Consider the following 14,559-nt stretch of genomic DNA (forward strand, 5'->3'; position numbering starts at 1 on the left):
AAACTTGAAACAAAAACATTGAGTTATAAAAAAAAAAATACAAATAAATTACCTTAAAACACTGCAACACTTGAAAGTCTGTGTTTATACAATACAAATGTAAATCTCAATATATTATATTCCGTATACATATATTCCCTTTCTATGTAGTCATGTATCTATATATTTATTTTAGTCCTACTGTGTAAAAAAAAAAAAAAAAAAAAAACTCTCTCTCCAGTGTCCTACTCTGTCTCACCCTAATACCTCTCTCAATCTATCCTCTATTTCCACTCTTGTCCCAAACCTCATTCTACTACTGTGCTCTCTAAAATAACCCTTCATAAACTCTTCCCTCCTGGTTCACCCCAAACCACAGTTTACTACTATGATCTCCCAACAACCCTACTAAATTCTCCATCATACATCTCTCCTTTGACTCACCAACCAAACTTCATTTTACTACTATGATCTCCCTAATCTCTTTCTACAGACTCGTCCCTCCTTCATCTCTCCTTTACTGATCCCAAACCTTATCTTTACCATGATCTTCCAATTAACACTTTTGAGATTCTTCCTTCTAGCCCTCCATTATTCTACTCCATCCAACTAACAGGCTCACTTGTCCATTACTCAAATGAACTCATAGGCTACTCTCTGAAAAGCACTTCAATGCCTCGTCAGGTGTAGTAAACACTTTATAACACAATTACAATTGCATTATAGATTTACACACACAAAGTAATAACTCTTTAAGATGGCAATTAGTTAAACGTGTATATGGTCTGTGGAAGGGGCAGTGTCTTGATAACTCCTGTTTTACTCTTCACACCACCCTCTTCTGCAGTCCCTTGGTTAGACAGTCTTTTTCTCTTCATATCTTTCTGAAACACTCAATCTACATATCTCACGCCTCATCTCTTTCCCCTTCAGCACCTTTTTGCATCTTCTACACTTCACCACCCCACACAATGCACCAGCTCACTTGTAAGCATTGCATTTTCTTTAACTGTATCCCTTTCAATATTTTGACAGCTGTGTACCTCCTTCAGACATTTTCCCATATAGTCATAATTATAGTTTTCACATCTGGCCATTATTCTGTGACCTTTGCGAAGAGGCAAATGATGGGGTGAGCATGTTTGTATTACAGACCACTTTATGACCAACTGACAAGCACTGAGAAACGTGCACTGCATTCACCCTGAAACTGCAAAGCTCTGTTGTGACCATTACATCCTCAACTCACATAGCGGTGACTGGTCACAATACACACTATACATAAGTAATATGTTGCACGAAAAAATTACAAAAATGCACCATTGTGGGGGGAAAAAAGCAAATACTCCTAGGGAAAGCAAGAGTACGTGAAACACAAACTATAAATTGGAACAATGCCATTCCTAGGCTGAAGTAACAGTGTCTGTCGTGCTGGCTGTAATGGTGGTGGGCCGCAAGGGGGGTAGGGGCAGGACATTTACTGATGGGATGCCACCAACATATGCCCCCTGCCCATTCCTCCACCCTCAACCCTCCATCCCTCTAGTAACACCAGTACCTGTGGTATTTTCCGATCTCCCTTTTCTGTCTCTGTTGTCCCCTTAGGATAGTGGCTTGTCTGCAGGGAAAAAAACAGGAGCATTTGTTAGGTTTCGCTTGGGCAGCGTATGCGCAGTCTCTTCGAGACCTGCAATAGCTATTATTTGGACTTACATCCTGCCCATGGATATTAGTTTGTAGCTTTGCGTGTTCTTCGCAAATGCTTGCTTCTCTGTGGTCAGTGTGGGTTAAATGTCCCTCCTTTTTGTGTGTTGACCCCTCCTATGGAGTATGCCCCTATTACTGGTAGGCTTGCCCTTTTGAGCATGTAGGATTGTGTAAGCACACTATTTTTTATTTGGTTTCTGCTCATGGTTTTGAAATGTCTGCTTTTCTTCCTGTATGGTTCACCAGGAAGTTTGTTTGCTGTACTGCTAATAAACTTACTTCTATCGGCTTTCTATATTTGTCATTTTGTTTCCATTACGCCATTGTTTTATTTTGTTAACAAATGATCATCATGTATTTAAAAAAAAATTATTGGGCATAAGGAGCACCGATGCTGAGACTCGAACCTGGTTCTCCAGGGCCAGAGTCGGCTGCTCTAGATGTTACTCCACACCCTCTCTCCAAATATAGCTGGGCTTAGCCGTCAGTGTGTTTGGATGGAAGTGGTCGAGTTTCCTTATTGTTATTATTTTGATTCTCTAGTTTTATTTGGTGTGTTTAGGCTTGGCATTTAACAGAGTAATGCATGATGTTGGATTTGTTTTTGTGGTACCATTTAACGCAGCAGTTTGGTACTACATTCGTCCTGAGGACCGCTTGATTGGATCCCAACACATTTAGGTGGCAGTAGCCTCCACCATCTGTAACGTGTTTGTTGCTGGTGGTCTGCACTGCTTCTGGTTTGCACTGGGCTTCTGAACCAACACAATGCTCACGGTTTCTGCTTTGTTTTCCTATTATATTCGTCCACATTTTGTTTCATTTTCCTTTGGTTTAAAATCACCCAGTTCTCCAAGGCACCCATTGATAAAGCAAGGAGTTATTTATTAACAGTGAGGTGACGAGTAGACATGCAAGCTGGATGAGGATGCAGAAAGATTACCCATGGTCGCTGTAACTAGAGGCTAATTTTAATAACCCTGTTGAGACTGCACTGCCTGTAGAAGGAACTGTTTTATTTGTCCAACTTCCCTGCTTTTCTTAAACCCTTTCTTCTTCTTGCTACATTCTGCAGCCTCTCACCTCGAGCTCTCTTTTCCCTGCTTCCCACCCTGCCATTGATATTGTGAGAAAGTAGCCTCTTTCTAGCCTTGTTACCCCCACTTTTGGCCTGTTTGTGAGTGTATGCCAGGGTGTTTTCACTGTCCCACTGGGATCCTGCTAGCCAGGGCCCAGTGCTCACAGTGAAAACCCTATGTTTTCAGTATGTTTGTTATGTGTCACTGGGACCCTGCTAGTCAGGACCCCAGTGCTCATAAGTTTGTGGCCTATATGTGTGTGTTCCCTGTGTAGTGCCTAACTGTCTCACTGAGGCTCTGCTAATCAGAACCTCAGTGGTTATGCTCTCTCATTTCTTTCCAAATTGTCACTAACAGGCTAGTGACCATTTTTACCAATTTACATTGGCTTACTGGAACACCCTTATAATTCCCTAGTATATGGTACTGAGGTACCCAGGGTATTGGGGTTCCAGGAGATCCCTATGGGCTGCAGCATTTCTTTTGCCACCCATAGGGAGCTCTGACAATTCTTACACAAGCCTGCCACTGCAGCCTGAGTGAAATAACGTCCACGTTATTTCACAGCCATTTTACACTGCACTTAAGTAACTTATAAGTCACCTATATGTCTAACCTTTACCTGGTAAAGGTTAGGTGCAAAGTTACTTAGTGTGAGGGCACCCTGGCACTAGCCAAGGTGCCCCCACATTGTTCAGAGCCAATTCCCTGAACTTTGTGAGTGCGGGGACACCATTACACGCGTGCACTACATATAGGTCACTACCTATATGTAGCTTCACAATGGTAACTCCGAATATGGCCATGTAACATGTCTATGATCATGGAATTGCCCCCTCTATGCCATCCTGGCATAGTTGGCACAATCCCATGATCCCAGTGGTCTGTAGCACAGACCCTGGTACTGCCAAACTGCCCTTCCTGGGGTTTCACTGCAGCTGCTGCTGCTGCCAACCCCTCAGACAGGCATCTGCCCTCCTGGGGTCCAGCCAGGCCTGGCCCAGGATGGCAGAACAAAGAACTTCCTCTGAGAGAGGGTGTGACACCCTCTCCCTTTGGAAAATGGTGTGAAGGCAGGGGAGGAGTAGCCTCCCCCAGCCTCTGGAAATGCTTTGTTGGGCACAGAGGTGCCCAATTCTGCATAAGCCAGTCTACACCAGTTCAGGGGACCCCTTAGCCCTGCTCTGGCGCGAAACTGGACAAAGGAAAGGGGAGTGACTACTCCCCTGACTTGCACCTCCCCTGGGAGGTGTCCAGAGCTCCTCCAGTGTGCTCCAGACCTCTGCCATCTTGGAAACAGAGGTGCTGCTGGCACACTGGACTGCTCTGAGTGGCCAGTGCCACCAGGTGACGTCAGAGACTCCTTGTGATAGGCTCCTTCAGGTGTTAGTAGCCTATCCTCTCTCCTAGGTAGCCAAACCCTCTTTTCTGGCTATTTAGGGTCTCTGTCTCTGGGGAAACTTTAGATAACGAATGAAAGAGCTCATCCGAGTTCCTCTGCATCTCTCTCTTCACCTTCTGCCAAGGAATCGACTGCTGACCGCGCTGGAAGCCTGCAAACCTGCAACATAGTAGCAAAGACAACTACTGCAACTCTGTAACGCTGATCCTGCCGCCTTCTCGACTGTTTTCCTGCTTGTGCATGCTGTGGGGGTAGTCTGCCTCCTCTCTGCACCAAAAGCTCCGAAGAAATCTCCTGTGGGTCGACGGAATCTTCCCCCTGCAACCGCAGGCACCAAAAAGCTGCATTACCGGTCCCTTGGGTCTCCTCTCAGCACGACGAGCGAGGTCCCTCAAATCCAGCGACTCTGTCCAAGTGACCCCCACAGTCCAGTGACTCTTCAGTCCAAGTTTGGTGGAGGTAAGTCCTTGCCTCACCTCGCTGGACTGCATTGCTGGGAACCGCGACTTTTGCAGCTACTCCGGCCCCTGAGCACTTCCGGCGGAAATCCTTTGTGCACAGCCAAGCCTGGGTCCACAGCACTCTAACCTGCATTGCACGACTTTCTAAGTTGGTCTCCGGCGACGTGGGACTCCTTTGTGCAACTTCGGCGAGCACCGTTTCACGCATCCTCGTAGTGCCTGTTCCTGGCACTTCTCCGGGTGCTACCGGCTTCAGAGAGGGCTCCTTGTCTTGCTCGACGTCCCCGCTCTCTGCTGGTCCAATTTGCGACCTCCTGGTCCCTCCTGGGCCTCAGCAGCGTCCAAAAACGCTAACCGCACGATTTGCAGCTAGCAAGGCTTGTTGGCGTTCTTTCGGCGGGAAAACACTTCTGCACGACTCTCCACGGCGAGAGGGATCCGTCCACCAAAGGGGAAGTCTCTAGCCCTTTTCGTTCCTGCAGAAACCTCAGCTTCTTCTGTCCAGTAGAAGCTTCTTTGCACCCGCAGCTGGCATTTCCTGGGCATTTGCCCATCTCCGACTTGCTTGTGACTTTTGGACTTGGTCCCCTTGTTCCACAGGTACCCTAGATTGGAAATCCACAGTTGTTGCATTGCTGGTTTGTGTCTTTCCTGCATTATTCCTCTAACACGACTTCTTTGTCCTTAGGGAAACTTTAGTGCACTTTGCACTCACTTTTCAGGGTCTTGGGGAGGGTTATTTTTCTAACTCTCACTATTTTCTAATAGTCCCAGCGACCCTCTACAAGGTCACATAGGTTTGGGGTCCATTCGTGGTTCGCATTCCACTTTTGGAGTATATGGTTTGTGTTGCCCCTATCCCTATGTTTCCCCATTGCATCCTATTGTAACTATACATTGTTTGCACTGTTTTCTAGGACTATACTGCATATTTTTGCTATTGTGTATATATATCTTGTGTATATTTCCTATCCTCTCACTGAGGGTACACTCTAAGATACTTTGGCATATTGTCATAAAAATAAAGTACCTTTATTTTTAGTATAACTGTGTATTGTGTTTTCTTATGATATTGTGCATATGACACTAGGTGGTACTGTAGTAGCTTCACACGTCTCCTAGTTCAGCCTAAGCTGCTCTGCTAAGCTACCATTATCTATCAGCCTAAGCTGCTAGACACCCTGTACACTAATAAGGGATAACTGGGCCTGGTGCAAGGTGCAAGTACCCCTTGGTACTCACTACAAGCCAGTCCAGCCTCCTACAGATATCCTCTCTCACAAGAACCAGATACATTTTACAACTGTGCGCCATCGACGAGGGCTTTGTTTGAATGCCCAGCTCCCGCTGGGTTTCACGGTCAGTCTTTTAAAGAGAACCTTAGCTCAAAAATTTTGTTTGCAAACTGAACCCAACATCGGACAGACTGAGATTTGTCTGAGTAAATTACGCCATTGTCTTGGTGCTAGCTTTGGGCTTTCCCCACCAGTTCACTGCACCTCACCCACTTGTCAAAGCCAATAGCTCGCCCATAAGCAAGACCTAGACCTATTGGCTTTGCCAATGCTTTTTTTTTTTTTTTTTTTTTAAAGAGATCCTGTGCAGTTGGTTCGTTCTGCGCTTCTACTTGGATAACAATGTGTAAAAACGTTTGTATTTTTGCCAATTCTGTTTGCTTTAACAAACAATTTTAAATTGTTTAGGCCAGACAGAAATATTTTTAATTGATGTATTCATGTTTGCGCTCTTTCAGGATTATATGACAGTGGGGAAAATAGCCCCTCTGTTTTTTGCTGAGTATTCCCATTATTCACTAGTTTTGACAAAATTCGGGCCATGTCGGTTCTAAATGCTTTCTCATACAGTACAGTTGACGTGCTGTTTAGGGACAAAGGTTAGTGTGGAAATTGTTGTAGAAAGTGATGGAACGGTTAAACTGTTAAAAGTAGTAGGACTGTGCTCGCCTCACTTCATTCTAAGGACCCTTTCACGGTTTGTCCCTCCCCGTTCGGCAGCCCTGCCTCCTGCCGCTGTCTCTCATTTCTTCTGCTACTGTTTTCATTCCCTTGGCTTTACAGCCTTCCCTACCTACTATCATTTGCTCCTAACTGACTCGCCCCACTTGTTTGCTGTCTACAGACCTCACAGTCCCCCCCCCCCCCCCCCCCCCCTCCCCCGCCACTTCCTTTCAGTTCTGCTATATAAGCCACCTCTCTTCTCACAGATGACAATGCATGACTTTGAGAGAGACTGCTGAAAATAGACTTTAATGCTGTGGAGTCATTCGGTAACAGTGTCTGGCGCTTGTGCTTTTAGGTCCCAGTGACGTTCAGTGACATCGCAGTCTACTTTTCGGAGGAGGAGTGGCGGAACCTAGCTGGCTGGCAGCGGGAACTCTACAAGGACGTCATGACTGAAAATTACCAGACCCTTCTGTCACTAGGTAACGACCCATTTCTGCTTTTTTTTTTTCTCCAGCACCTGGTGTTTGTTTATTTTTTCGACGGGTGGAAGGTATTAGTTCGAGTACATTGATGGCAGTATTTAACTCTCGATTGCAAGTGATTTACCATGTGTGTAACAGCTGCAGGGCAAATACAGATCGGAACTTCATTTCGTGGCCCACATGTCCCCCAGGGACACGATAAATGTTTAATAACATCAGCAGCGCGCACTTGATAAAGTGGCTACGATCCCTATCGGCTCAGGTTGCCCTCCCCTTTGTGCTCCTTCTCTATTCTCTCTTCAGACTTCCTGCACCATTCCGCACTTGGCTCCTGGTCAAGGGATTTTTTTTTTTTTTTTCCCACAGTTAAGAAGTGTTTTCATAATCCAATTCTCTACTGTCTGTGCTTTATTGGTTAGTAACCTTTTATGCGGTGCTTAGTATGCGATTCATTTTTTTACAGCGCATAGTAATATAAATTGTTTACCAGATTTCTAAAGATCGCACTTTTTTGTTAAATGATGTATCGCAAACACTGCCAGAAGAGTGATAAGAATATTATCCTATCGTGCGAGTGTTTAATTTTATTTTCAGTAGTATTTTCAAAAACAAACCATAAACACATTTACATAGTTATAAAATATATCCATGTTATGTATACGTGTATCAATAGATTAACCTAACAAATTGGAATTTAAAGCTAATTGGACTACAGATAGTGTTACCATATAATGACCTGAGCTGAGAAAATTCATAAATTGAGCACTGCCTAAGAAAGATAATGATTTGTAATAAATAAGCACATTTGAAAAACTTTCAGTGCTTTGATTGCCGAAGTGACAGAATAGGCTGCAATATTGTAGACCAATGTACGCACATTGCCACTTCTAATAAACATCGTAGACTTTAACTTTAAGTGACAAATGATTTCCTACAATTTATATGTGTAGGAAAGCTGTAGTTAGTATTAAAGTCTGCTGGCTTCACAAGCAAAAACAAAACTTTATAACATCTCATATTCATACAACCAGTGTAAATGGTGTATGAGTGCTTGGTGTTAAATGCTTGTTGTTTCCCTAACCCTAATGTAGCTTTACCTAGTAAACTATGAAGGAAAGTCTTAATTTTATTAAAGGCGCAGAGGCGAGTATTATGCTTCTCTAATCTTGCTTTAATTAAACAGCAGCAGTCAAACTACAATTCCCATGAGGGTTAGCAATAAATAACCAATGGGAACAGAAAATGTAACGCAGTAACAGCCAATGGTAGCCCTGTACATAGTATAGTGGCCCTGCTTCACTGAGCACAGCCCTCTTTTCTTTTGCGAGAAGTTTAAAAGGTATAAAAAAACATGGGAAAATTAGATAATACTAACAACTACTAAAATAAACGAAAAAAGTTTGTGAAAAAAGTTCATAAACTAGTAATTCCTTGGCGTGACCAAAGGATATGGAGAAGTGCAAAGCTGAAACTGCAACAAATCTGTGGCAGACTAAGATCTTGCTGGTATTGAGATGTCCTTAGGAGGAAGATGGCTGCAAAGTTGTGGATGCTGTCAGGAACAAAACACCATCAATTACCAAATGTTGTGGAGGGATAATACTCGCCTCGGTGTCTTTTATTAAAATTAAGACTTTCCTTCATAGTTTACTAGGAAAATCTAAATTTTATGTCAAGACCGGAGGCTCCTTTTATGCTTCTCTGTTTTTTAAACCATGTTAATAAGAAGAAGTTGCCGTATGAACTGGCTGATCTCAGAATGTCCTTGAGTCTGGAACCCACCATGAAAGCTTTTGAGGCACCCCTAGAGGAATGAGCCATCTGACCCATCTAACCAAAGTTGCAGAAGAAATTGGTTTATGAGGTTTACGGAGAGATATAAGGAGTTGTGAATGAGAGGACATTCTGAGGTTGGAAATGTCCAAGGCTTTAACATCTGACAAACGTTTAATAGATATAAGACATACAAACATGGTGATTTTGGCTGAAAGCATTTTCAGAGAGAGTTCTACATTGTCAAGCCAAGATATAAAACATTCAATACAACAATTACATTCCACAGTTTTGAATATTTAGGTAGAGGTAGAATAGAAAAGTTTACTCCCTTTAACAGACGTCATTAGGGCGGGTGTTCTCCCACTAGTTTTCTGTTAATGTAGGTATGGTGATTGGAATTTGCTGATCTGTATAGATTGATGGTTCTTTAAGACTTATCTGTGCTGACTTCTGCAGTTAGAAAATGTATGAAATAGGTTATATTGGCTGAAATGGGATGACATTCCTTCCCAGGCACCAGCCAGACCAAAGAGTCCAGGCGGAATTGTAAGCCTTTCTGGTACATAGAGCCCAGGCTTTGTAAATTAATTCTGACGATTCTGATGAAATAAGGCTGGCAGCTTGGCCTGACCCGATACTTTCCAAGCTGAAAGAATGAGGGACTTGTCGAGTACTAAGTTGTGGGGATGACCTAGGGGGTTCAGAATGAGGGAGGGGAAGGATGGAAGGAGGGACTGGGAAGTTGATTGTCAGTTCTAGAAGGGGAGGGAACCACACTTGTGATTGCCGGAAAGGAACCACTATTACTATTGTGGGTTTTTGATGTCTGACTTGGGCGAGGGCTCTGATATTCATGAGAAAAAAAGGAAAGGCATAATTGACTGACATGGACCAATCCTGGAGAAATGCATTTGTAGCTAGGGCTAGCAGATCTGGGCACCAACTGAAGAAATGAGGTAAGTGGGGAATTCAAATGGTAAGAAAAGAGATCAATGGAAAAGTTACTCCATTTGTGGAGGAGGGGGCTGAAATACAGAGTGATGAGGTTTCCAATCGCTGTAATCCCACAGGATTTGGGAGTGCCAATCTGTGGTTGAATTGAGAGTGCCTGGAAAATATTCTGCTCTGAGAGAAATCCTGGTGAGCAGACAAAATTCCCACAGACTTTTTGCCAAGTCCGCTAGTAGTTATGATCTGGTGCCTCCTAAATGTTTGATTGTACTAACAGCCAAAATATTGCCCATACAGAGGAGGATGGAACATTGTATTTCGTCTTTTGCAAGGCTTTTGATTGTAAAGGAGCCCGCAAGCATTTCTAAGCAATGGATATACAATTTGGACTCCTCGATGGACCAAGTACCTTCAGTCGAAATCGGACCACAACAGGCACCCCAACCCGTTAAGATTGCATCTGATTCTAACACAAGATCTGGGGCTGACGCAAAGATAGTCGTGCCGTTCTACATGTCTAAATGATCCATCCACCATTAACGTTCGGAACAAGACTTTGGATCTCTGTTTACATGATAGGAGTAAGCAAGACCTTTTCTGATATGTCAACTCTTTAGACGTTGAAGGGCCCGGTACTGTAGAGGGCCCAGGAAGATAGCTTGAATGAATGAAGAGAGGAGACCCACTATTCTGGCTAAAGATCTGAGGGATTTGGGTACTGTGGAGACTTCAAAGGATTTCTGCTATGATAGTTTTTACTTGTTGTTTAGGAGGATGGAGAGTAGCGGTCGCTGAGTCCACCAAGAAACCCAGATAATCTATTTGTTGAGTGGGAGTCATAATTGATTTGACCTGGTTTACTATAAAACCCAATTGTGAAAGAAGAGCAAGTGAGGTGCAGATGCGATAGAAGTGTGTGAGAATTCTGGCTCATGGAAAGAATATCCTCTAGGTATATTATTAGCCTGATACCTCGAGATCTGAGATGTGCTACTACCAGTTTCATTACCTTTGTAAAGCACCAACGTGCTGAGAAGAGACCGTAAGGAAGGGAAGACAACTGGTAAGTTTCTCCCTGCCACTTAAATTAAAGACATTTCCTCTGCTCTGTATGAATGGGAATGGTGAGATAAGCATCCTGAAGATGTAATCTCACCATGAAGTTGAATTGAAGTAGAGCATCTCTGAGAAGTACTATTGTCTCCGTTTTGAAATGATGGTAAATGACTAATTGGTTGAAGGTTCTGAGATTGTTAACTGGTCTCATTTTCATGTTTTTCTTTTGTACTAGAAACAAAGATCATATGAAACCTGAAGGATCTGGGTCTGTCAGTTAAATTGCGTTCTTTAGTAACAGAGTGTAAGCCTCTTTGGTAATTAGTGTGGACATGTCTTAGGAGTAATAAGGAGGATGAAGGAACATATTTTGATAAGGGGCTGCATACAACTCTGAGTTAACCCTGTATCGTTTTTAAAACCCATGGATATGCAGCTATAGTTTACCATTTTGAAAGAAAAAACTGAAGACGGCCCATTACTGAAGGAAGGGCAGCAGGCAGAGTTAACTTGTTGGGTATTGTTTTTGAAATTTCGTTATGCACGGCCTCAATACCCTTTGAGGGTAGAATTGGGGCTTGTATTCCTGAACTCCGTATGATGAATTGAAGGAGCCTCTGGATCATTGGCAATATGAACGGCCTGTAAAATGGCTCCTGCCTCTACCGGCCCGCACAATAACCCACTGGGACAAGACTTTCTTAAGAAACTGTTATGCCTTGTCTAGTGGGGAAAAGGTAGTTACGTATCTACTCAGGTTTTTGATGAAACACTCCCCGAATAGAAACCATCCGTCTTGATACCAGGATCAAGTGTTGCTAAGTTTGCAAGTTTTCAATCTAATTTTAGCAAAAGTCTTTTCCTCCGTTCATGGGTGATGGCTGCGTTAGCATTTCCCAGAAGGCAGAAGGCTCTCTGGATCCATAATGAAAGGTCCAACAGGTCAGCATCCATATTTTCCAGTCTGGCTGCCTCCACCATGTCAAAGATTTGGGCTAAATGGCGCACCAAGTCAAACAGTTTATCCTGGCAAGTTGATCAGGCTTTGTCACCACCCTTCAGGGGATCCTTACCAAATTTTGGAGGAGAAAGTTAAGGAGGGTTGATAAATATATGGAGTGGGTGTAATATTGGACGGCAAAGGTGGTCTAGGGCATTCAGACCTTAATTTGGCCCTGGTTTATTTGTCAAGTAGTAGTCATAATCTAGAAGAAATGTAATCTCCAACATGTAAGATAGGAAACCACTCAGTTGAATTGGGGTGGTGTATAAGGTAGGATCAAACATAGGAGTCCCTTCTGAACCTAAAATAGTTTTGGCCATGAATGGATTGGAGGAAGAAGGGGATATTCTGATTTTTTTGGGAGGAGGGGACGAAGGATCATTGTCACCCAAATTATCAGAAGTGTCATCTGTTGCCTATATCATCATCTGTATTTTAGGATTTTTAAAATTATAATAAAAATCTTTCTAGCTTATGCGTCAAGAATTTTAAATTCTATTAAAGACATGGAGGCAAGGATTATGCTTCTTCTTTGCCGTTTCTTACTGTAAAACTCAGCAGCCAATAAAATTAAAACTTAAGAAAAACTATATTTCCCAACAATATGACATCAGACTCAACGCCATTCACAGCATACACTGTCATATAAACACAGTGACCATCATAACTCTTCCTCTTTCTTTGCAATGAGGGAAAAAATAAGTCTTATAACATGGAGAACAGCCTTAGTAGAAGATCCAGGGACTGGAAATCCAAAGGAGGCGACAGCATCTCCGGAAACTGACAGTCGAACAGGTCCAAATCGGAAGAAGGTCCATCTCTTCTCCATCAGCCAGACTTTTGCTCAGAAGCTAGAACAACAAGGAAAGAAAACGCCGTAAAATTCAATATGAGATCGTCATACATCTCAAAACTGCACATGATGAGATCTAATAAAAAGAACAACTTGATGTGTTTATACATTAGTTAAAACGTTGTAAGAATATGCAAATCCAGTTATGGAACATTAGCTCATTCATATGCGTGTAAAAACCATTGTCAGGGCATGGTATATAAAACGCTTAGGTGGGATAATTCTCGCCCCCATGTCCTTAATGGAATTGAAAATTCTTGACCCGTAAGATAGAATTTTATTTTTCCTATGTCAGGACCGGAGGTTTTGGATTATGCTTGTTTAAAAGTTGCTGGAAAACAATAGAAGCCACATCTAAAATCTGTTTATAATAAGATGTTTTGAATGTAGAATCATGACCAGTCAGCTGCTCTCACTATGTCCTGTAACTGGAATCCCAGAGAAAAGGATTTTGATGCCATTGCGCCTGAGCGCCAAACTTAGAAGTGTCAACTACTGCCTCAGACAGAATCCATCTCACCCAACAAGCTAAGGTATCTGAGGATACTGGTGAAACGGTTTCTGCAAAGCAATCAACAGTTGACCTCCCGGAGATTGTCAAAATTCCCTGGCATGATCTTCATATTCTTTTAAACATTGTACAACACAAAGTTTGGCGGCCTCCGGAAAACTAATAAAAGATACTTGCCTGGAAAAAGTTTTCGTTCTTCTGGAGATAGAAAAAGTAGCGATCTCTGGTGAAAAAATGCATCCAGAAATGTATAGAACTCCCACATCTGATACTTGTCTACATGATACTAAACACAAAAGCATTGTTGGATTAGTGGAGAGTTGTTTTCTGGATAGATCGACATTGAAAGGTCAGCGTCGTAAAAAATTTAGGATAATGTTAACATCCCATAATTGTGCGTATTTTGGTTGAGGAGGATTAGCCAAACGGATACCTCTTATTACCCTACTTACCAAAGGATGTTCTCCCAACGGTTTGCCGTCCAAAAATGTGTGGCCTACCTAAATGGCTGACAGGTAATTATTAACCGAGAAATAGCTAAGACCATCAGAAGCCATTTCTGCTAGGAAATTGACTATAGCAACTGTGGTCTCCCCGAGGGATCCAGACTTCCTGTGTCGCACCAACCCAGCCACTTACGCCAAGCTGAAGCGTAGCATTTGTGAGTGGAGTCTGACCATGAAGCAGAAATGAAAGTGACAGATTGCTCCGAAAGCTCTGGCAGATGCCAGTGTTGCCAGAAATGCACCAGGCCATGAGTTGCAGTCTGCTCTGATGAAGAAGAGGATGGGACCTCCCTGCTGGGTCCAACAATAGTTCCGGAAACGAGGGAATCAGAACTGGGAGGTCTCTGGACATGTCTAGAAGGACGGGGAACCAGGGTTGAGCCCTCCATCAAGGAGTAATCAATATCAACTCTGCCCTCTGATGTAGTGTCTGAGTTGCGACTCTCGGTATCATTAAGAAGGGAGTGAATCCATATAGGATAGAACCCTTCCACCATTGGAGGAAACATCCCTGGTCAGAGACGGTCTCCAGGAGAAAAAACAAGAGAGTTGGTGAGAGAGATGAGATGCAAGTAAGTCTATTTGACAGTGGCCCATCTCAATTGAAGGGCTTGGAACACCGAATGGTGAAGTTTCCACTCTCTTGGGTCCCTGAGATGTCTGGAGTTCCAGTCTGCTACTGTGTTGAGTTGACCCAGAAGATACTCTGCCGTCAACAAAATCTAATTCTGAAGGCAGTAATGCCACAGGGCTTTCACTATTTTTGCTAGTACCTGTGATCTCGTCCTGCCCAGCTTGTTGAGATAATGTACAGTGAAAACACTGTTCT

General features: G+C 43.2%; 1 protein-coding gene across 6 annotated transcripts in view; it reads left to right on the forward strand.

Annotated features, from left to right (window-relative positions):
• LOC138261641 (zinc finger protein 585A-like) overlaps positions 1–14,559 on the forward strand; it is a 311,686-nt gene that overhangs the window by 169,429 nt on the left and 127,698 nt on the right. For all 6 annotated transcript variants that reach the window (XM_069210789.1, XM_069210786.1, XM_069210790.1 and 3 more), the window contains one exon: positions 6,945–7,071. In XM_069210789.1, coding sequence (XP_069066890.1) covers positions 7,038–7,071 — 34 coding nt within the window. In that variant the 5' untranslated portion in view covers positions 6,945–7,037. The remainder of the gene's footprint in view (positions 1–6,944; positions 7,072–14,559) is intronic.

The sequence above is a fragment of the Pleurodeles waltl genome, chromosome 10 (assembly GCF_031143425.1).
Source record: "Pleurodeles waltl isolate 20211129_DDA chromosome 10, aPleWal1.hap1.20221129, whole genome shotgun sequence".
Taxonomy (NCBI): Eukaryota; Metazoa; Chordata; class Amphibia; order Caudata; family Salamandridae; genus Pleurodeles; species Pleurodeles waltl.